At 36.6% G+C, this 24,596-nt stretch overlaps 2 protein-coding genes across 2 annotated transcripts; one reads left to right on the forward strand and one right to left on the reverse strand.

Annotated features, from left to right (window-relative positions):
* Positions 1–5,198: 5,198 nt before the first annotated feature.
* On the reverse strand, positions 5,199–13,771 carry srr (serine racemase). The gene is made up of 7 exons (XM_051890986.1): positions 13,615–13,771; positions 13,004–13,210; positions 12,749–12,930; positions 12,531–12,661; positions 10,488–10,636; positions 6,776–6,865; positions 5,199–6,654 (listed from the first exon to the last, which is right to left on the reverse strand). The coding sequence occupies exons 2-7, from the start codon at positions 13,179–13,181 to the stop codon at positions 6,413–6,415; spliced, it is 972 nt and encodes a 323-aa protein (XP_051746946.1). The 5' UTR covers positions 13,182–13,210; positions 13,615–13,771; the 3' UTR covers positions 5,199–6,412.
* Positions 13,772–14,275: 504 nt separating this feature from the next.
* Positions 14,276–23,825, forward strand: trmu (tRNA 5-methylaminomethyl-2-thiouridylate methyltransferase). Its single transcript, XM_051890985.1, has 11 exons — positions 14,276–14,540; positions 14,987–15,152; positions 15,245–15,351; positions 15,421–15,543; positions 16,053–16,225; positions 16,413–16,466; positions 18,604–18,670; positions 19,247–19,347; positions 19,766–19,910; positions 21,203–21,285; positions 22,456–23,825. Exons 1-11 carry the CDS (start codon positions 14,459–14,461, stop codon positions 22,603–22,605), a joined length of 1,251 nt encoding a protein of 416 aa, XP_051746945.1. The 5' UTR covers positions 14,276–14,458; the 3' UTR covers positions 22,606–23,825.
* Positions 23,826–24,596: the final 771 nt, after the last annotated feature.

A 24,596-nucleotide genomic window follows, 5' to 3' on the forward strand; every position in this document is an offset into this window, starting at 1 on the left:
AAACATTTTCACCATCAATTTCGGATGGATAGTATGCGAATTGGGACCGTTTAAACTGCACATGTCTGTATTGTCTTTAGTAAGACATAGAAGAAAATTACATTTGGAATATTTTTGCAATAAAATGGCTGACTTCCTTGTCTTGATAAGGCTAATTCCATAGGTAGTGTTTTAATTATCCTTAGTACATACAATACCTTTTTAAATGTAATTTTATTTTATTTATTTTATTTACAATTCATAAAAGTATCTTACAAAAAATCTTACATTTAATCTCAACTGACACTGCTGTCTCATTGGTAAACAAATACAGTAACATTTGAAAAAACCTTATTTATTGTTATTTATTTGTTGTAGAAATTACCACAAAAAATTTACATTATTTTCAGACAATAATTTAATTAAAAATCTAACAATAATAAACAATGATAATAATAAAACAAAAATATTTTGAACGTAATAATATGATAATGGATTTTCCTCTCCAGACACATTCAGTTACATTACTAACATTTGAAAAGTAATAATAAAGGCATTATAAAAATGTAACTCTATATGAATCTATAATAAACACCAGACATATATTTAAACATCCCATTATAATGACACAATGACCATGTTTCCCATCTATTTAACTAAGCAATTTAATTTAAAAAAAAAAAAAAAACTACAGACTAAGATATTAAAGTAGACAAGGACACATTTTACAAACAGGTATTACAGGTAGTAAATATAAAATAACGATAGAAAATAAGTAATCAAATAATCGTTGCATTCACTTACCCAGAAGAAGAAATTCAGGATTTTTGCATCTCAATGTGACTCTCTGCATGAAAAAGCATGATAATGCATGTCAAGACAGCAATCACATGATATTAAAAGGGTCCTGTGTTCTGCGACACTTCAATTTTCACATGCCAGACATCACCGCAGCTCAATATGGTTGCCAGGTCTACTATTGGGTTACTTTTAAACTGTTGCCGTAGGTTGATTTTTTTTCTGAAGGTTAAAGGTTTGATGTATTGCATAAATTATATTTGACTGAAATGCATAAAATGATGTTTCATTCCACCTAATTTACATTATACCAGTGATGTAACTGTGCTGACAGAGTAAGGGGATTTTTGTCAGGAAGGGACAAGGAAGGTTGGGAGCCTCTGCTAGTCCTGTAAGTTCCTTTATGAAAACAGACTGTGTTTGTGATTGCTACTATACAGAGAACAACTTTTCAAGTTGAAAATCATTAAAATATACATTCGGGAGTGGAAATTTTGAATTTTGGAATTTGGGTTCGTTTTGGGGTTAGTTTTGATTTGCCAACAGCTGGTTTTGTTCTGCAGATTTGGCAACCCTGCAGTTCAATGACCATATTCATCAGTACGACCCATCAGATAATTTCTGAGAAACAGGGGAAATTATAAGGTTCATCAGAATATGCAGTAAAATTTCAAGTTGTTTTCTGTTGAAGAAAGTATAGAAAATGGTACTGAATAGCACCAGATTGGGGTTCTTGGCCTTGTAACCCCTTACGAAACAAAAATATAGGGGAATATACTAGAAAATATAATGCAATATTATATTATACATTTCCATATATGGCAAACTACAGAGCTCATATTTTTCCATATACCGCATTATATGTATCACACTTTTAGGTGTGCGTGCAGGCAGACAAACAGATGAAGAGTCAGACAGATAAAAATCCAGAGTCAAGGGAGGGAGGAGCCAAGAGGTATATGGCATGGCTGTCGACATCTGGGGGCCAATCGATGGAGATGAGGCCGATGGATCAGGAGCAGATGGAGGGTCAATGGAGCTGAGCGTTGTTGTAGGTTCCGGCGACCTGGGCGAAGCTGCGGTGACGAGTGTCGGAGGCGAAGCCAGAGTACCCGAGGACTGGGGCGATGCTGGTGTGACCGAGAACAGCGGCGAGACTGAAGGGAAGGAGGAACCCGTTGCAGCTGAAGGGGTGGAGGGTCAGAGCACAGCGGACGACCCGCAGGTCTGTGGCGGAGGTGGTGTGACGACTGACCAAGTGGGAGCCGATGGGATGAGGGAACCCGGTGGAGCCACTAGGCCGAGGGTCTCCAGTGGAGCTGATGGTGGGAGGAGCCAAGGTGAAGCCAACAGGTTGATGTGCCGAGATGGAGCGAAGTGATCAGAGGCTGGAGGTGGAGCCGAAGGATCCTTCCACCTGGTCATTGCTGGTGGTTGCGCAATCTGCGGCTCGACCTCATAGCAGGGATTCCCCGGAGATGCCGCAGGGCTGCAAACATCCGGCGACGGGGCTGGAGGACTGGCTGAGCTCTGTGGTAGTGGCAATGACACGAGACTTGACAGAATGACAATAATCATAACACAATCCACACAGGTTAATGCAAAACATAAGTCCCAGTCCATAATGTTCACCATGCTGTCCTTACACAGCAACATTTCTGAACAGACTGATGAATCAGAGTCCTTAAAGTTCTCCATAGGCAGTAAAGATTCAGATACCGGGTGGGATAGGGTGTGAGTCTTCAAGTCCCCATTGAAGTCCATTAGCCAGTCCTCCGTCTGTGTTTCCTCGGCCGTTGGTGTCGCTGACATACTCCCCTGGTCAGATTCATGTCGGGGTTCCACTTCCGGGGCGATGGTGAGTCCTGTCCTCTCTTCCTCAGGCTCTGGCTCACTCGTCACGGCAGGTTGACCCTCAACATCTGCGGGGGGCACACACGATTTCTCCATGGTTGATAGTGTTAAAGCGTACTCTGGGTCTGGCTGTGCTCCAGCTCTGGATGCGAAGCTCTCCAGACACCTAATGACGGTTTCCCTCCAAACCAGTCTAAGACTAAGTGAACAGCAGGAACTTAAAGGGTTTGTTCACCCAAAACTTAAAGGGTTAGATCACCCAAAATAATTAATTTCTGTCATTAATTACTCACCCTCATGTCGTTCCACTCCCGTAAGACCTTCGTTCATCTTCGGAACACAAATTAAGATATTTTTGATGAAATCCGAGAGGTATATGACTCGTCCATAAACAGCAATTTAACCAACAATTTCAAGGTCCAGAAAGGTACTAAAGACATTGTTAAAACAGTCGACGTACTGCAGTGGTTCAATCAAAATTTTATGAAGCAACCAGAATAATTTTTTGTGCGCAAAAACAAAACAAAAATAGCAAAAATATCTTCTCTTCTGTGTCATTCTCATACGCTGTTTACATCCAGCACTTCCAGGTTCTACGTCACAACGCCGGCTCAGTATTGGCAGACGCTGTTCACGTGAGCAGCACGACGCATTCGTGTGATGCTGACGCAGGAGCCGGCCAATAATGAGCTCCCGTTCTGACGTAGAGCACAGAAGCGATGAACGTAAACACAAAGGTGATGAGCTAAATGTGGCAGAAAAATCAAACAAAGGAGCACATGAACTGAAGAATTACAAACTAAAAGTCATATATATACATATATATATAAAACTCTGTGTCTAGTCACCAATCTGAAAACTCAGACTGCTGTTCCCCCTCCTACACAGATACTCACCTCCCTGGAATTCCCTGCTTCCATTTCAAGTAACTCCCATTCATTCTATAAGACTGTTAATTACGCTTGCCATAGCATCTCTATTTAAGACTATTTAAGACAATAACATGTTGTGCAATAAATTGTTGGGTTTACTAACATCCATCTGTCTGAGTCTCCATAACAGATGACCAGGCCACCCACCATGAACCAGACAGGCACTACACAGCACAATCCATTTCAAGAACTGGTATATATCTTTGACGAATCCTTATTCCTGCTCAACAGATCACCCTACCTGTGCCAACTACTCACACAGCTTATTGCCAGTCCTGTGGTCAATCCAGCACCATTCTCTGGCACGGCAGGGGAATGTGGTGGCTTTCTTCTTCAATGCTCACTAGCCCTCGAGATGCAACTGCATTGTTTCCCCACCAAACGCTCTAAAATCTTTTTTGAGCTTTCTTTACTAACAGGGAGAACTTCACAGAGGGCGCAAAGATGGACCTGTGACTCATTCATTTGAGAGCTTTATTATTTCACCCTCATTTCCTTTAATTTTACACTACATAGGCCTACACAAAATAGTTGGGACCTTAAGGACAAAAATGATGACTGTCTTCGGCAGAGCGCCAACGGCGGCTGACACAGAGACTGTTTGTATTGTGGAGATGGGGGACACATAATATCCATGTGTCCTGTTCATTACCTGAAGCCAGCTGTGATTTATGTTACCACTTCTAATATTTTCCACTCACCTTTTTTAACCCATGTGACGCTTACTACCGCCAGTTTATCACTGACAGTGTCCACTTTCGTCGACTCTGGGTCAGACGGCAACTTTATCTCTGTCATCAGCTCAACCTCAAAAAAGGACCCTGCGCTTCTACCCTCAAGACACACTTCATAATCGGTAAACCCCTGGGAAAAGGAATTATTCGGCACGGTGTTGGTCCACTAACCCTTTAAGTCAGATGTCTCCGTGAGGAAATCACCATGATCTCGACAGCTGAGGTAGTCCTGGGGCGTCCCTGGCTGGACAAACCTTTCTATGAATAAACATGCATATCCCCAGGACATTGTTTGTATTATGTTTTGTATATTGTCTTTTTTGCATTGAGTCCTGTTTTATGCATACCTTATGTTAGAACTATCAGATAATGTAACCTTATTGGTTTCATGCTTCCTATCAAAATAAACCTTGTTTAAAGCCTGGCACATTGGTGTATAACACCTCCTTATAGCATGCATTGTATACTTCTTATAATAATCAGAGCATAAAGGGACACAAACTTGCAAATGAGTCAGCTTCCAAACAAAGAAACCTTTCCTGTTTGAAAATTACACCTTTCTCATTGGTCGAGGCAAACTCGAGAGGTGTGTGTGACCTCCACGGAAGTTAAAGGGCACATATGATATTTGAGTTTTTGATATTCCCAAAATATTTGTTCTCTCTTTATGACAGGTGGTCTAATAAATTTGTTAGGCACTGTATATATATTTTAAATAAATCACCTTGAAGTTCATTGGCTATATTGCTGTATCTCTACTTTTCAGATATTCTACACAGAAATATTTGGAAAAATTGTAAATCAGCATCTTGTGATACATTGTTAACATTCTTTAATGCAGATATGAGTGTGTGTGAGCCGTTTTTTTTTTTTCTTCAAAAAACAGGTCCATAGTGTATGATTTAAATTTATGCAATTTTATCCAAAGTGGCATACAATAGAGGAACACAAGCAATTAATCACAGAGCCAATAACATTCATAGTCACTTTTAGACAACATTTGCTTAAAGACCCAACCATTTTCTTATTAAGCCATAAGACATTAACATTAAGAATTTATTTGGATAATATTTATACCTTGATATGTCAATTGTACATTAACAAGAATCAAGTCTTTAATAACATCATTTGTATATATCATACGCATGTTCACTTAGAATGAAAAAGCCAAGTTTTCACTTTCAATCAAGGCATCTTCAGATACATTTTTTGATGTCTAAAATACTCTTTATTTCATACCTCAGCGTGTGAAATAAGCGAAAAGATACTGTAGTCAATATTAATAATGTTATGAATATTAAAAAGAGATAAAACAAAACGGTAACACTTTACAATAAGGTTCATTAGTTAACATTAGTTAACTACATTAGTTAACATGAACTAATAATAAACTGCACTTCTACAGCATTTATTAATCTTTGTTGATGTTAATTTCAACATTTACTAATTCATTATTAAAATCTTGTTAACATTAGTTAATGCACTGTGAACTAACATGAACAAACAATAAACAAATGTATTTTTATTAACTAACGTTAACGAAAATTTGTAAATACAGTAACAAATGTATTGCTCATTGTTAGTTCATGTTAGTTAATACATTAACTAATGTTTAACTAATGAACCTTATTGTAAAGTGTTACCAACAAAACAATCTGCATATTAGCCAAGTTAGCAAATCACACTGAAAATAAACTAAAAATGAAACATTGAAAAGAAACTTGGCACAGATAAATCAGAGGGGATGTGATTTAAAACCTCATATTTCATGCTATTGCTTTGAAAAGAAAAGATTTTTCATGATGACCATTTATTCACAGTGTTTTCATATTTAACAGGTACATTATTTATTGCATATTGAATCATTTTAGTGTTTTGCACTTAAATGATAATTCACATATTTAATCATAAAAACAAGCGATTGTGGCTAGTTGAAAATTCATCAAGTTGAAAAAATACATTAGTAACAAAAATTATGAAAATGTCGTAATTTTCTTACCCTCATGTCTTTCTAACCCTGAATTATTTTATTACATTTGTGGAACACAGAAAGAGAAATTTTGTATAAAAGTATTATTCATTATATGCTTTGACATGATGAATTTTTGAGTAAGCTTAGTCGGGGAAGTTGCAAAGCTCGTCTTTGCCAATGTTTCCTCCGCTGAGAATGACCACCACATTCTTGTCATTGATATCTGGTATTTTGTCATTCGCGACGGCAGCAAACGCCGCAGTGCCTGAAGGTTCCACAACGAGACCAGCCTTATAAAGCGTGGAAACGGCAGATTTGATCTCCTCGTCGGTCACCAGCACAATGTTCTCCACATACTTCTCACAAAGCTCATACGGCAAGGTACCTGAGGTTGAATCCCAATATACAAGTTTCGTTTAGCCCAAATAAAAATCCTGAATCTTAAATAATGTAAAGTTATAATAAAGAACACTGTCATAAAGTTTCATTTAAAGTAGATTTCATACCTGCAAAAGGTGGCGCTAGCCCCGAAGCGATGCTTTTAGCATCCATACCAACAGGCTTCTTCTCAATGAAGCTCTTGTACATTGTACACGCTGTTGAAAATCAAGAGGGTTTATTTAACAATGTGCACATATCAGTAAAACAAAAGTGTAATTTCCAAAAGGGGGGATCTAATGCTATTTCATGCATTCTGACTTATTTACACTGTTAAAGAGATTCTCATGCTAAACATGACCAAAGTTTCAAAAAAATGAGTTAGGCGTATGACAGAGTATTTCTGTGCCAAACACACTCTTTCAGATTTCCTACATGTTTCGTAAAGTTTTTTTTCGAGTATGGCCCTGTATTACGTAATAAAGGTTGGAATTCCTTGTATGGACACTTCTCCCGGAGGAGCTCGTGCACACATTAACCAGAGCAAGAGAGCAAGAGCATGCCCATCATAGCGCTTCGTTCGGATTATGGAAGTCATCGGCAATGCTTTGTGCTCACGCATTACATTGATGCGCTCTCGACATTTGTTATTAAAATAACCATAGAAACCGCCTTAAATTAACTGTCAAAATAAGGATAAAGTCGTGTTTGAAAGTTGCAATCACCTTTTTTTTGGTTAAAATGAATGGAGAATATATCTTGTGTTTTCTGTGGCTGCTCGAGCCTCAGGATCGGCGCATATGGTTTTATAAATAAGGCCCAATTCAACACTGGATTTACACGTAAGTGCATATAATGTAAACAACACAAACGTATAATGAATCAAAAGTTATCCAGGGATAATGCGATGGTGTATTGCGTGTGTTTAAATACATTTGTTTAGCTGACCATTGATAGCTTCGCTACCCAAAAGCTGCACGTGCTCATCACTCTTTAGCAGCGCCTCTGAGAGCTTGGCTGTTTTCAGAAAGACTCGGTACAGCATATCTTTCTTTTATAAATATGATAAAACTAGAAACTTTTTAGAGATATGAAGGATGCAATACTACTCTATAGGAACTCAAGATTAACATGAGATTGGCCAAAACTGTGTGTGTTATGTACCCTTTAATTAATAATAATATTTACAGTTTACCCAAAGAAAATTCTGTGTAGTGGTGTTCACTGCAGAGCCAAATGACATCCAGCTCCCTCTCTCTCCCTCTCCTATCCCTAAACATAACTAGGTCAAGCTCCACTCATTACATCCAGAGACAGGGAGCTGGATGTCATTTGGCTCTGCAGTGAGCACCACTTGATTTAAAGCCACGCCTCCTCCAAAACACATGAACGCACACAGTCAGAGCAGAGTCTGCAAAGTGTCATGAGAGATGATGTTAAATTACCTCATGTCTCAAAGCACATAACATTACAATGAACATAATGAACATAAACAACTTATTTGTAAGGTTTGTAGGATTTGTAAAGGTGCATTCCGACTTGTAAAAAGCATTTACGTTCTCGTAGATCTTGTAATTACAACTTGTAAACTCTGAATTTTCTGAGAGCTCCGACTTGTACTACCTGACTGCTGCAGATTCATTAGTTGCAATAGAAAAGCATAAATCTGAGTCTGAGGACGTGAACAGCTCCAGGTAGAACGTCACAGGTTGCCATCTTGTAATTAAGATAATTACAGCATGGCGTGAACACAGAATAAGCTTGTTGTTTATTTAAATTGCGTGAACTTATTTTGTCTATTAGATTGAAACATCTGAAAAAACCCATACATTTACCCACCCATAGACCCTCCCTTTGAAGAAACTGGGACAGAAGTGGTTGAAAGTGGACAAAAGAGGGGATTAAAAACACCAGGTCTAAATGGGAATGTGTCTCCCTCAATCTTAATACAGGTATAAACAGGGCCTTTGAGTGGAAGCTTGTTTCCACCATGGAATGAAAATGTAAATTTTTAAAAAGTTAAAGGGATAGTTCATGCAAAAATGAAAATTTGATGTTTATCTGCTTACCCCCAGGGCATCCAAGATGTAGGTGACTTTGTTTCTTCAGTAGAAACTCCAACCGTTGCGGTCTGTCAGTCGTATAATGCTTGTCAATGGGAACTCCATCTATAAGAGTCAAAAAAACATGCACAGACAAATCCAAATTAAACCCTGCGGCTCGTGACAACACATTGATGTCCTAAGACACGAAACGATCGGTTTGTGTGAGAAACTGAACAGTATTTATATCATTTTTCACCTCTAAAACACCACTATGTCCAACTGCCTTGCGCATTCGGTGTGAGGTCTAAAAACGCGTTCTGATGACAGAAGTGATGTCTCGCGCTTATACTTCAATGAGTCCGAGAGATCACTTCCGTTGTCAGAGCGCGTTCAGACCTCACCAACCGGATGCGAAAGGCAGATGGACATAGTGGTGTTTTAGAGGTGAAAAATGATATAAATACTGTTCGGTTTCTCACACAAACCAATCGTTTCGTGTCTTAGGACATCAATGTGTCGTCACAAGCCGCAGGGTTTGATTTGGATTTGTCTGTGCATGTTTTTTTGACTCTTATAGATGGAGTTCCCATTGACAAGCATTATACGACTGATAGACCGCAACAGTTGGAGTTAAAAATCATCATTTGTGTTCTACTGAAGAAACAAAGTCACCTACATCTTGGATGCCCTGGGGGTAAGCAGATAAACATCAAATTTTCATTTTTGGGTGAACTATCCCTTTAACTGAAACTTTTTATCTCACAATTCTGACTTTTTTTCTCAGAATTGCATGATATTAAGTTGCAATTGCACATCTTTTTTCCTCAGAATTGGACTTTATATCTCACAATTCTGACATTAAAACTCGCAATTGCGACTTTATATCACACAATTGTGAGAAAAAAAGCCAGAATTGTGAGATATAAAGTCGCAAATTATCTTTTCCTTTTTTGTGACAGAAACTTAAGCTTCCTTAAGTACTAAAATAACTAAAACTTAATAAACTAAAACTAAACAATAAAAGTAAATAAAACTAATACAGACAAATTTAAAATAATAAAAATGGCAAAAACACACAACAAAAGTACTAAAACTTTAACTAAAATGAAAACAGAAACTATAAAAATAACATATTTTAAAATAATTTAAAATATTAACAAAAATCTATAACAGTATCTTAAAGGGTTAGTTAACCCAAAAATGAAATTTCTGTCATTAATTACTCACCCTCATGTCGTTCCACACCCGTAAGACCTTTGTTCATCTTCGGAACACAAATTAAGACATTTGTGATGAAATCCGAGGGTATTTGAACCACACACAGGCAGCAACGTCATTGCACCTTTTGAGGTCCAGAAAGGTATTAAAGACATCGTTCAAACCGCCAACGTTACTACAGTGGTTTAACCTTAATGTTATGAAGCGACGAGAATACTTTTTGTGTGCAAAAGCAAAACAAAAATAACAACTTTAGTCAACAATTGTTGTCATAAGCAATTTATGTAGTGAACACAGTGCAGGCTTCCATATTTACATTCGTGTGTGCTTCAGAAATCCTCTTATTTCATCAAAAATATCTTAATTTGTGTTCCGAAGATAAACGAAGGTCTTATGGGTGTAGAACGACATAAGGGTGAGTAATTAATGACAGAATTTAAATTTTTGGGTGAACTAACCCTTTAATGATCCTGGTTCAGTGGTAATCTTTCAAACGAGATTCAAATCAAATCGTGGAGTTTTCATGCACAAAGGCATAATTTCAAACATCACTTTAAAAGGGGACTGGAATATTCACCTCCTTCTGGTTCCACTCCATAGATCTTTGTGTTCTCACAACCAGACAGTTTGATGGCAGCTGCCACACCAGCAAGTAACCCTCCTCCACCACAACAAACCACCACCACATCTGGACAGGGCACAACCTCCAGGATCTCAAAACCTAAGCTATCATTTAAAAAATACTCTAGCATGAGTCAAACAATTATAATACATTCCATTATTGATGCATGTGTTCAGTTTATCATGTTGGTAAGTCTGAAAAAACTGAAAAAAATTTTTTTTAAAAGGAACATTTTATGCAAAATGAAAATTCTTTAATCATTTACCAACTCTGGTAACTTTCAAAGCTGTATGACATTATTTTCTAGTTTTTGCAATCCAAAAGTAGATTGTAGACAGGTTCACACAGCTCTTTTCCATACTAGTTCTGTGTTTCATTAAAACTGATGAAACTTGGACTACATTTATGATACCTTTAATATGTGTGTGTGTGTGTGCGTGCATGTTTTTGTGACATATCAGGACACAAATATGTATAATGACATGGGTATGACATAGGTATTACAAGGAGAGGGTGACTTATGAGGACATTACCCCATGTCCACATTTTTCAAAAGGCTTATAAATCATACAGAATGAATTTTTTTTGAGAAAGTAAAAATGTGCACAATTTTCTGTGATGGGTAGGTTTAGGTGTGGGGGTAGTGTAGGGCGATAGAAAATACGGTTTGTACAGTATAAAAACCATTCCGCCTATGGAATGTCCCCACAATTTACAAAAACAAACCCGTGTGTGTGTGTGTGTGTGTGGTGGTGGTGGGGGGGGGGGGGGGGGGGGGGTAATCTGGATTACGTAATCAGTTTCAAAAAATCAAGTACTTGTAATTAGAGTAAACTACTTTTTAAAATAATCGTAATCAGACTACAGTTACTTTTTTATGGATTACATGATTACATATTATTTATACAATGGGAGTAAGTTGCTCACAATTCATCGATTCTCCTAATTTTTCATTTTTTTAACATTTATATTTTTTTTTACAATAAACCTGCTGCTTATATACATTCGTGATTCTTTGAGTTTTTCCGGCGGTGAGGGGGAAATATAGACGAATATATATGAAACATAGATGAAATATATATATGAAATAATATAATAATAATAATATATGAAATATAGATGAAATATTTGACGTAGCAGTGATATTGCTGTGAATTTCATTATTTGTTTTTGTAATGTTGCCGTTTTCTAAATTTAAAGTAAATATGTTTTAAAATCATAAGATGTGATTTTGTTTTATTCAGTGTTACTATCAGCAAACACTAACAGGTACATTAGTGCTTTTTGAAGTATGAAATAATTAAATATGTTAAATAGCACAAACATACTTTATGTATTTAATTTCACTTTATTAACCAATGTCTTTGCTGCCGACTTTCGGTGATTCAATTCAACCATACTAATAAGCAAAAATGCCTTTAGATAAAAATCACATTTGTGTTTCATTTTTAGTTTTTATTGCTGAAGTAACTTTCTTCTCCTTCATCCTATTCTTCTGTGATCCAGAAAGGCAGCACAGCTGAAAGGTTGGTTTGAGCTGCGCCCTCTACTGTACAGGAGTGAATTTGCATTTCCTTCAGCCTGAGGCTTATTCATTTGACTTTTTGCGTGAAAGGGCCTTTACATTTGCCAAGAATATACCTTTTTTGTAATTAAAAAACAAACAGGCAAGCCCAGCCCAGATGGGAAAAAGTAACACAAACAAAACATAGCACATTATTGCGTTTCTCCCTAACAAGTAACTAATTGCATAACTTAGTTACTTGTTAGGGAGTAACGCAATATTGTTACTCATTACTTTTAAAAGTAACTTTCCCCAAGACAGTCACCATTCACTTTCATTATAGTGGCAAAAGCAGTGAACATTCCTCAAAAGATATCTCCTGTTGTGTTAAAAGAAAGAAAGTCACGCCAGTTTGGAAAGACATGAGGGTGAGTAAATCATGACAGGATTTTCATGCTTGAACTATTTCTTTAAACCCCAAACATGTATTTAACCTTGCATGTCCAGCGATAAGGTCCGGATCATCATAGGAATGTAGAAAAGTCATGCTGTCCTCTTGAACACACCGATTAACAACATCTATGAGACGAGTAGTTGGCGTTCTTTCAACCTCAACTCCCAAACTCTACAAATGTTTGACACAATTTGTTTTGTTAAAGAATCAATGAAGAAAAAAGTGCCTCTGAAAAGTGTATAAATGAGAATGTGGTACTTGTATCAGCAGAGATCTGGAGATGGGGGCGGTTTCTGGCATCACCACTTTGCCTTTGGATCCATAATGATTACATGCATACGCAAAAGACTTCCCATAATTCCCAGCAGACATGGTCACAAAATTGTCCCCTTTGAGTCTCCTGGCAAACTGGTTTGCAACGCCTCTTATCTTAAAAGAACCTGGAGGAAGAAGAAAGACAAGTTTGAAAAATTTGTATGCAGCCATAACCAAATCAAACAGACACAAACCGACCCGTCCTCTGCATGTTCTCCAGTTTGATGTGAATGTTGCCGGATGTTTTGAGTGGCAGTGTGGTTTGGCACCATGGAATCATTGGCGTGTTGATCACATCCAGCGGGCTGCGCCTGACAGTCCCACAGGCCTCTCTGAGCATCTCTACTGTGATGCTGTCTGCTGACACTTCTCCCATTGTTCTTGGGCTAACACTTTGCTAGATTGCTAATGAATAAATAATGTACAAAATATAAATTAAAAGGATAAAATTATTTTTTATTAATATTTATTCTGTCCTATAATTTATTCATACTTTATTATTCAAAATATCTTATGATTTTTGTTGTTTTTATTAACAAATCTTTTAACTCAAAACTAGTTTGTTTGCTAATTCATGCAGAGCTTTCGATTGTGTTATAAAAAAACGGAGAAGTAAACAAATCCAACCATACGACATTGATGGAGGTTTTTAAAGAAACGAATGGTGTCAAATACTTGTTTATTTTGATATAACCCAACTATAAAACCTAACAGCTCGAAAGTTTTCAGCTGAATTGCATTTAGTTGCACTGTACTGCTGCTGCTACTGCTTTGAAAACGTTTGCAATATTTCTGGACGATAGTATTACCGTAAACCGATAGTGAAATCCAAAAATATAATGCTGGGTTTTATGAAGCTACTTTTCCAAATTAAGAAATTTCATTCAGGGTTACCACCACGACCAAACAACGGTGTCCCGTTGATCATTATGAAATAATCATTGGGTGGCAGATTACCAGGATACTAGCCTATATGAGGCACAAACAGTTTGTTCCTGCAGGGGGAGCTCGATGGCTCAGGAAAACAACTCATCCATGGAATTCCATTAATCTGGACTTCAATTATTAGTACAAAAATATATATCAACAAACTTGATATATCATATAAATAAATAAATAAATGAATAAATAAATAAATATGTTATCCCATTTAACAATAGTACAATTTTACAATAGTATTTGTATACTTTTAAAGTATAATCGTTCAAACACATACATAAATCAGTGTGTAATCTCAGTAAATTTATTATTTAAACGGATTTATCCAACAAAATGTCGATTCTATCAGCGCAAAGAAAAAAAAATGGTACCACGTGAGTATAACGACTACATCAAATCGGAATATCTTTATTAAAATATTGAAATATAAGAATTTGTGATAAGCTTTCGGGCAGCAAAGTCATTCTTTGAAATTCTGATGGCTATTCTACTTATTATATTTCTGTGGACTTTAAACGCAACACGCTTCTTGCAGTGTCACGGTGTAAGCCCGGAACTATAGTTTTGGTTGTGTTGTTTTTTGTTTCCGAACGGTCAAGATTTTGAAAAGAACTTTAATTATGGCGACCTTCATGGCACAGGCGTGAAATATCTCTTAACTTCTCTTCACTTGTATAATTAAATGTATTTGAGCACATATTAATAATAGGTGTTATGGGTGTAATTAGACATGTTGTGTGTGCTATGTCTGGAGGGGTTGACAGTTCTGTCAGTGCATTGTTACTCAAAAGAATGGGTAAGTTTTCAGTGTACTAAAAAATAATTACAATTTTACACATTTTTATTAAATTAACTTTACAATCCAGTTCACAGAGTATAGTATGTGCATCAACACATTTCGTAAGTTACTATAATGAAATGTTTGCAGTCACCCATTGCATTTTGTATGGATATGTGCTATAATGTGCTTATGTTCTGTACTGGGTTGTAAGTTAGATTGTATTGTAGCAATAATAATAAAGTATTCGGTTTAATAATAATGTAGACACTTACATATGTCCGAATGTAAAGTCAACTATTATTTGACTGTCATTGAATTAGATAGAAAATAGCTCTCTCAGACACCGTAGTTTGTTTAAAATGCTAAAACAATTCATACAGTGTTTATTGTGCTGGCAAAAAAGACGCTTTCTGGCTTTCCAGTCTAGCATCATATGTTATCTGATATCTGTCTGCCATCAGGCTATCATGTGACTGGTGTGTTCATGAAGAACTGGGACTCTAATGATGAGAGAGGCGTCTGCTCATCAGAGAGAGACTGTGAAGATGCTTATAAAGTGTGTAAGATGCTGGATATGCCTTTCCACCAAGTCTCATATATTAAAGAATACTGGCATGAAGTATTTAGGTAAATATTGCAGTCATTTTAAGTTAATTAAATTCAAAATGTTGTGCACAGATTGTTCATATTCTCTCTTTTTTTATTCTTTATGCTTGTAGTAATCTTCTCAGGGAATATGAGAAGGGCAGAACACCAAATCCAGACATAATGTGTAACAAACACATCAAGTTTAAGCACTTCTATCAGTATACAGTTAATACTTTAGGTAAGTTAAGAAGAATTGCTGAAGTTTCGGAGTTTTCCAGGAAAACAGATTTTTCTTATTTGACAACAGGTGCTGATGCCATGGCAACAGGACACTATGCCCGGACATCCCAGGAGGACGAGGATGTTTTTCAACAGAAGCATGTTCCAGCTCCCAGAACTCTCTTCAGAGACCGCTTTGAAATTAGAAAGCGTAAGTGTAACATCTGTCAATGATGTAGAGCACAGGGAAAAAAAAAAATTTTTTTTTTAAAGTATTGAATCAAAATGTTTAAATTAGTAATGAAAATCATCCTGTCCAGACACAAGTTGTATTTTTTTTCTATTAATTTTAAAAATATATATTTTAATTTAATTACAACTATTTATAAATATATATATTTATATAAATACATATATATAATCCTACAATGAAAAATAACATGCTACCATGATGTATATTTAAAATTATACACTTACAATTACAAATTCCCATTACATTAATGGGAAAATAATATCACAATGAAACAAAAAAGGCTTTTCTTAATGCAAAATATATATATTTTTTATTATTTTCTTTAGATTTTTGGAGTGAAATATTTTTTGACCTTTTTTTTTTTTTTTTAGATTTAAGAAATTTAAAACTGTTAATTTGTGTTTATGTCAGTTGTATATGCGATTTTTTTCTGAACTGATCTTTAATCTCCTTCTGAATCTTATTAGCCGTGCGGCTCTATCAGGGTGCTGATCGCTTGAAGGACCAGACGTTCTTCCTCAGTCAAATTCCCCAAGATGCTTTGCGTCGCACATTATTCCCCCTAGCTGGGCTAACCAAAGACTATGTGAAGAAGATAGCTGCTGAGGCCGGCTTCCAACATGTTCTAAAGAAAAAAGAGGTACTTTGATAAATAAATGACTCTATCTGTACAAGAGTCACAAGAAGTTTGACATTCAGTAGTGTTCAGTATATTAAATGTAATATAATCCACTGTATTAATGATTATTTGATATAAAAATGTCTGCTAAATGACTACATATAATGTAAATGCAATTAATTGAATCTGCTTTATTTTCCCCTGGAAGAGCATGGGAATCTGTTTCATTGGAGAAAGAGATTTTGAGAACTTTATTCTTGAGGTATGTTCTTTGATGCAGCTATAAAAACACAAATCGCATCTTCTCTGTAGTAAAACTACAACAGTTCAACTCAATTTTTATCAAAAGCTCAGCCCTGTTACAAAAGTTATTGTAAGAAAAATGATAAATAACACATTTTTTCTTTAATTTATAGGAAATATTAATTCATTAATAACAAATTTGGTCCTAAATTATCCAGCCTTCACCTATAGCTTAATTTAGGCTAAATTTGCAACCCTGTTACCTGTTCTGACCTATTCTAACCCTGTTACCTATTTTGTTTAAATCTTTTTTTACTATTTTTATTGAGCATTTATGTTCATTGCACAAATATCTGACATTTAAACTGTATTCATACATATCCTAAATTTTGGTAACAGGGTTGAAAAAAGGCAAACCTCATATAAAATAAATTTAAATTAAACTGCTCTTGGTTTATAATCAACATTTTCTACAAATCAAAACCCTCCTTTTTGATAGTTTGTTGAAATCTTTTCAAGTGTTTCAGACTTTATTTTGTACTGTATTTTTAGTTATGCCATTATTCAATATACAGTATCTCACAGAAGTGAGTACACCCCTCACATTTTTGTAAATATTTTATTATATCTTTTCATGTGACAACACTGAAGAAATTACACTTTGCTACAATGTAAAGTAGTGAGTGTACAGCTTGTATAACAGTGTAAATTTGCTGTCCCCTCAAAATAACTCAGCACACAGCCATTAATGTCTAAACCGCTAGCCACAAAAGTGAGTACACCCCTAAGTGAAAATGTTCAAATTGGGCCCAATTAGCCATTTTTCGGTGTCATGTGACTCGTTAGTGTTACAAGGTCTCAGGTGTGAATGGGGAGCAGGTGTGTTAAATTTGGTGTTATCGCTCTCACTCTCTCATACTGGTCACTGGAAGTTCAACATGGCACCTCATGGCAAAGAACTCTCTGAGGATCTGAAAAAAAGAATTGTTGCTCTACATAAAGATGGCGTAGGCTATAAGAAGATTGCCAAGACCCTGAAACTGAGCTGCAGCACGGTGGCCAAGACCATACAGCGGTTTAACAGGACAGGTTCCACTCAGAACAGGCCTCGCCATGGTCGACCAAAGAAGTTGAGTGCAAATGCTCAGCGTCATATCCAGAGGTTGTGTTTGGGAAATAGATGTATGAGTGCTGCCAGCATTGCTGCAGAGGTTGAAGGGGTGGGGGGTCAGCCTGTCAGTGCTCAGACCATACGCCGCACACTGCATCAAATTGGTCAGCATGGCTGTCGTCCCAGAAGGAAGCCTCTTCTAAAGATGATGCACAAGAAAGCCCGCAAACAGTTTGCTGAAGACAAGCAGACTAAGGAACCATGTCCTGTGGTCTGATGAGACCAGGATAAACTTATTTGGTTCAGATGGTGTCAAGCATGTGTGGCGGCAACCAGGTGAGGAGTACAAGGACAAGTGCTGCCGACACTGGGGAGCTACAGTTCATTGAGGGAACCATGAATGCCAACATGTACTGTGACATACTGAAGCAGAGCATGATCCCCTCCCTTTGGAGACTGGGCCGCAGGGCAGTATTCCAACATGATAACGACCCCAAACACACCTCCAAGACGACCACTGCCTTGCTAAAGACGCTGAGGGTACCTAAACCCTATTGAGCATCTGTGGGGCATCCTCAAACGGAAGGTGGAGGAGCACAAGGTCTCTAACATCCACCAGCTCCGTGATGTCGCCATGGAGGAGTGGAAGAGGACTCCAGTGGCAACCTGTGAAGCTCTGGTGAACTCCATGCCCAAGAGGGTTAAGGCACTGCTGGAAAATAATGGTGGCCACACAAAATATTGACACATTGGGCCCAATTTGGACATTTTCATTTAGGGGTGTACTCACTTTTGTTGCCAGCGGTTTAGACATTAATGGCTGTGTGTTGAGTTATTTTGAGGGGACAGCAAATTTACACTGTTATACAAGCTGTACACTCACTACTTTACATTGTAGCAAAGTGTCATTTCTTCAGTGTTGTCACATGAAAAGATATAATAAAATATTTACAAAAATGTGAGGAATGTACTCACTTCTGTGAGATACTGTATGTACTACAGTCACCTAATATTGTACTTTTTCCCCATGTCAAATTTATAACAGTACTTGGAGCCAAAACCAGGAAATTTTGTCTCCATTGAAGATGGGAAGATCATGGGGCAGCATAAAGGTGGATATTAATAATGTTGGCTTGACAAAGCCGAAATACTGATCTACTATTTAAGGTTATTCATCTTCTTCTTGTGAGACAAACTTTTAAACGGTATCTGCTCTTTAAAGCTACACCAAAGATGGGTAAGACCAACAGACTATTCTGACTCGGGTTGCTATATCTTATCTAACTGATCTGACTTTGGGAATTCCCGTATGGGACTTGCGAGCATTTCCAAATTCCCATGTACTTTTATTGTGCTAAATCATGCTAGAAACATGCTAGCAACTTGATAAATTATGCTAGCAACATGTTAAAACATGCTAGCAATGTGCTAATTCATGTTAGAAATATGCCTGCAACGTATTAAATCTTGCTAAAACATGTTAGCAATGTGTTAATGTGCTAGCAACTTGTTGGCAATGTGCTAAAACATGTTAATAACATTTCAAGTTTTTAAAGTTATTTCAAACTTTCAGAAGAGGCTTTGCCAACAAGTTCATCATCAAACCTTACTTATCTAGTTTGTTGATGTTCTCCTACATTTTGTCTATAAAACTGCATGACTGATACACACAATACTATATTTTACAGGCTGGTTCACATTAACACTAGGTCAAAGGGCAAGAATAGGAGGACAAGAAGACCCTTGGTTTGTAGTTGATAAAGATATCACTACCGGTGATGTATTTGTGGTGAGTTGCACAATTTGGACACTACATATTCTGTGTCCCAAATGGCGCACTTCATGTGCACTTTCGGTCTTGTGGACTTACTTGGCCGCTGAGTGCACGTGTCTGTTAAGTCCACGAGAACGTAGGGTGTCCCATTCATCATTTTAGGTTTCCGAAGGGTGCTCGCGAGCGCCCCCCTTTGCGGCCGCTATGTGCCCTCGATGCGCACTTCAGCTGAGCCTGTAAGTTTGCGAGCTACGCAGACTTTACCCAGCAGTCAAAGCGGCATTACGTCATGAAAGTGCGGACTCAGAGGAAGACCGTGATTGTTTAGGGTGCCATTTGGGACACAGCCATAGTTTTTTACATTTATTTTGCTAAAAATGGCCACATATGATTTTTCAGGTCGATTGCCTTGTAAAATATGTAACTCTTGCAGGGTCCAACCACTAACCACCCAGCACTGTTACGAGACACATTACAGACAGATCGCTTCCACTGGATCACTGAAGAGCCGCCTGTTGAACTTGTCCGCACTCAGATGATGGAATGTCACTTCCGTTTTAACAACCGGATGCCTTTAAGTGAGTTGCCTTCTTTTTTTTTTTTTTTTTTGCCGAAATTATAAGAAAATGGGTCAGTTGAAATAGTTTTTATGTGTACCACCACATTTAACAACCAGCAGACAATATGTTTCTCTTTTTTTGTCTACAGCAGTGTTATTTTAGTGTTATTTATATTCTATAGTGTTTATTAATATTTCGGCTTTTGTTTTTATTTATCATTTATTTTTTTATTTTAATTTTAGTTTAATTTTTGCTGTGTCCTTTGGCCATTATTATGTTTGTTTTTTATATTTCTATTTAATTTAATTTACTTTTTTTTTTTTTTTTTTTTTTTTTTTTTTTTTTTACTTTGGTTTACATATTACATATTATTATTTTGTTTCATTTAGGTGCCAAAGCAACATTTTAAATTAAGTTTTTTTTTTTTAAAGGGTTAGTTCACCCAAAAATGAAAATAATGTCATTTATTACTCACCCTCATGTCGTTCCACAACCGTAAGACCTTCGTTAATCTTCGGAACACAAATTAAGATATTTTTGTTGAAATCCGATGGCTCAGTGAGGCCTGCGTAGCCAGCAATGACATTTCCTCTCTCAAGATCCATTAATGTACTAAAAACATATTTAAATCAGTTCATGTGAGTACAGTGGTTCAATATTAATATTATAAAGCGACAAGAATATTTTTTGTGCACCAAAATAACGACTTATATAGTTATGGCCGATTTCAAACACATTTTCATGAAGCTTCGGAGGGTTATGAATCTTTTGTGTCGAATCAGTGGTTCGGAGCGCCAAAGTCACTTGATTTCAGCAGTTTGGCAGTTTGACACGCGATCCGAATCATGATTCGACACAAAAGATTCATAACGCTCCGAAGCTTAATGAAGCAGTGTTTTGAATTCGGCCATCACTATGTAAATCGTTATTTTGTTTTTTTGGCGCACCAAAAATATTCTCGTCGCTTTATAATATTAATATTGAACCACTGTACTCACATGAACTGATTTAAATATGTTTTTAGTACATTAATGGATCTTGAGAGAGGAAATGTCATCGCTGGCTATGCAGGCCTCACTGAGCCATTGGATTTCAACCAAAATATCTTAATTTGTGTTCCGAAGATTGAGGGTGAGTAATAAATGACATTATTTTCATTTTTGGGTGAACTAACCCTTTAAGTTTTTTTTTTTTTTTTTTTTTCATTTAAAATTTATATATATTTTATTTTAGCTTTGTTTTAGTTTTTGTTATCAATATCAAGACTGTTCTGCTAAACAGTGCTAATACAAACATCTTGTTTCATTCAGCTCCATGTACCGTAACCTTGAATCTCGATGGCTCAGTGTGGGTAATGGTGAAAGAGCCACTGAGAGCAATGACACCTGGGCAGGTAATCCAGAAATATCTACACTGCAGCAGAATGTATCTTGAATATTGAAAATTTTAAAGTGCTCCTATTATGATATGTTAAAAGTTTCTAATTTTGTTTTGGATGTTTCCTACAATAGACATTACAATACATGCACCCAAAAAAAAATCACTTTAATTTTCTCATAATATACACTGCACATCACCTCATGTCTCAAAGAGTCTGAAAACAGTTTGATCAAAGATTCAGTCTCTAAACCCATCCTTTCTGAGAGCTGCTCTGTCCAACATTCTCCACTGACTTTGCATTGAGCGAAGTTGCCTCCTTGTCATTTTTTGCTTCTAACAACAGACAGAACAATGCCTAAAAGCTACTGTGTGACAGGGTGTACAGCAAACAAGCTAAAAAACCCAGAACTAAGTTTTTATAAACTACCGAACCATAAAAGCCAGCCTTTAAGGAGACAAAAGTGGATACAGGCAATAAGACGTGAAGCATCAGCAGGAAGAATGGATAAATTGTGGGATCCTGACACTCAGTATGCCTCAGTATGCCTACGTTTGCAGCAAACATTTTGTCACTGGTAAGTCAAATATCCAGATGTCAGTTTTATATAGAGTAATATGACACGTTGCACTCTGTCTCAATTGTCTGTATCCACTTTTGTGTCCTTAAACGCTCGTTTTTTAGGGCGGGTTGACAGCTTATAAAAACTTAGTTCTGGGTTTTTAACTTTTTTGCTGTACACCCTGTCACATAGCAGCTTTTAGACATTGTTCTGTTTTTTGTTACAAGTCAGAAATGACAAGGAGGCAGATTCACGCAATGGAGGGAGTTGGATTGTCCACCCACCCCGGGTGGGCGTGGTTTTCAGATTATGACGCGTGTCGCTCTGTCTCTATAGGCTGACATTATGCAAATTTGTTTCATTGTTACATAGGTATGTAACAGGAAGTGAGAGTGATTTGCTGACGACTCATTTTGATAGTTCAGAATCAGTTCTTTCTTTTAGGAGACAATAACCATGTTTGTCATGCACTTTAATCTTGAAAACTTTGCAGACCTTAGTCTATAGTTAGACTTATGAAGTGTATTACTGTGTTATACTCATGGAAAGGGTGTTTTGGAATTTTGGAAGGGGTACTGATTATTGTTCATTTAAACTTTCACTTCATTGTCCTTTCTTTGCAGTTTGCTGTGCTATATAAGGGAGATGAGTGTTTGGGCAGTGGGAAGATCATTCGTCTGGGACCCACAAAATTCACTCTTCAGAAAGGTCAAAACTGCATGAACTGCCACCCTAAAGACACAAACCAACAACATCCAGAGCCTCTCAGCTGAGACACAAACAAGCACAATAACAAGATCTCAACAGGCTTGTGCTGTGGAAAGATGCTCTCAGTATTTACAGACATTTAGGCTGGGAGAAAATACAGAAACTTTGATAATGTTTTGAATTGTATGTTGTATGTATTTTTATTTCAATTGTAATTAACTTGGGAATTATAATTTATTTGTATAATATAAATATTGATTATTGTATTACTCTTTTCTTCTTCTTTTTTTTTTTAATTTTTTTTTTTTAAGATTTTATAAATGTAAATGGTTTTAGTGCCTTATTGTGCACCACATCCTGAACTATGCAATCTTTCATACAAATATTAAAGGGTTAGTTCACCCAAAAATGAAAATAATGTTATTATTACTCACCCTCATACCGTTCAACACCCGTAAGACCTTCATTCATCTTCGGAACACAAATTAAGATATTTTTGTTAAAATCCAATGGCTCAGTGAGGCCTGCATAGCCAGCAATGACATTTCCTCTCTCAAGATCCATTAATGTACTAAAAACATATTTAAATCAGTTCATGTGAGTACAGTAGTTCAATATTAATATTATAAAGCGACGAGAATATTTTTGGTGCGCCAAAAAAACAAAATAACGACTTATATAGTGATGGCCAATTTCAAAACACTGCTTAATGAAGCTTTGGAGCGTTATGAATCTTTTGTGTCGAATCATGATTCGGATCGCGTGTCAAACCTCCAAACTGCTGAAATCCTTAAGAGAGGAAATGTCATTGCTGGCAATGCAGGCCTCACTGAGCCATCGGATTTCAACAAAAATATCTTAATTTGCGTTCCGAAGATGAACGAAGGTCTTACGGGTGTGGAACGGCATGGGGGCGAGTAATAAATGACAGTATTTTCCTTTTTTTGGGTGAACTAACCCTTTAAGCCACAGGTTCACTTTGAGTTGGAGTTCTTTTCTCTGCCATTAGAGGGCGTGAGCGCATCACTTATAGCTGGTGCTGATGGACAAATACAATCTTCCTCAATTTTCATTCATGACAATTTTGCTAAACACATTTAACTAAATTAAACGTAAATGAACGTATTTATAGTATACGTCGTCAGATAATAATATCTGTCTTTGCGGTTTTGGTCATGATTCGTCTTCTGGAGTTTTTTTTAATGTCCCCTCTATCAGTTTGGTTGAATTGTATGTGTGTATATATTGTAATTAGCATTTGTTGTAAATATTTTAAGGAAAATTAGTTTTCAAAGCAGAGTGTGATTTTGTTTTACATACACTTTTCTGTAGGCCTATCCTTTAGGGAGTCAGTGCATGTTTTCACGTTTAGGAGACACTACATTTAATAAGGTGGAAAAATAACCGTATTCGTAGTACGTAGTATTACTATAAATACACAAAAATCACATCAAGTAGCCTATAAGGCTAAGACAATACATGATTGCATACAAACAAATCACTTTCTAATATCTGTCATAGAACATTTGCACTATATCCTATCTGTTGTAGCCTATGTGTGAGAAAACCTAAGTTTTGAATAATAAATTGATTGTCTTTCCTTTTTTTAAGTGGGTCCTAGAAATGTTTTATTTTTTTAAAAGTCAAAAACATCGTCATGATTTTATTCCCCGCCAAACGCTATTTTAATGTTAAAAAAACAAACGGTCTCGTGTGTAAGAAGCTTTTAAAATTGTTTATATTTTTGGTGACAATAACAATATTACGACATTCTGGCGAAAATACTGGCTGCCGTGGTATTTTTGTAATAGTTTGAATAGAGAATAAACAATAATTTATTCGAGCACAGTTTAGTTTTGATAACTCTTTATCACTTTACAGCCGCTTGTCAACTGAGTGATTTAAACACGTGGTGTGAATTCATGTCACTTTAATAGACAGAAATCAGAAAACTTTATCTGTGTAGTCTTAACTGCGAGCGAGCGACTCAACACAACAAATTAAATACACAAATGATCCATTATAATTTACATTTTAGCGTTTATTTATTATGGAC

This window comes from Ctenopharyngodon idella, chromosome 4, assembly GCF_019924925.1.
Source record: "Ctenopharyngodon idella isolate HZGC_01 chromosome 4, HZGC01, whole genome shotgun sequence".
NCBI lineage: Eukaryota > Metazoa > Chordata > Actinopteri > Cypriniformes > Xenocyprididae > Ctenopharyngodon > Ctenopharyngodon idella.

What these genes read in the sequence shown, in the direction of transcription:
- srr (XM_051890986.1), bottom strand. Translation starts at nt 13,181, where the DNA reads ATGGGAGAAGTGTCAGCAGACAGCATCACAGTAGAGATGCTCAGAGAG. An exon ending in TGGAGTGGAACCAGAAGGAG is followed by an intron (nt 6,866 to 10,487) that starts GTGAATATTCCA and finishes GATTTTCAACAG; the next exon opens with CGTGTACAATGTACAAGAGC. An exon ending in GCTAGCGCCACCTTTTGCAG is followed by an intron (nt 6,655 to 6,775) that starts GTATGAAATCTA and finishes ATTCAACCTCAG; the next exon opens with GTACCTTGCCGTATGAGCTT.
- trmu (XM_051890985.1), top strand. Translation starts at nt 14,459, where the DNA reads ATGGGTGTAATTAGACATGTTGTGTGTGCTATGTCTGGAGGGGTTGAC. An exon ending in ATTGTTACTCAAAAGAATGG is followed by an intron (nt 14,541 to 14,986) that starts GTAAGTTTTCAG and finishes GTCTGCCATCAG; the next exon opens with GCTATCATGTGACTGGTGTG. An exon ending in CCGCTTTGAAATTAGAAAGC is followed by an intron (nt 15,544 to 16,052) that starts GTAAGTGTAACA and finishes GAATCTTATTAG; the next exon opens with CCGTGCGGCTCTATCAGGGT.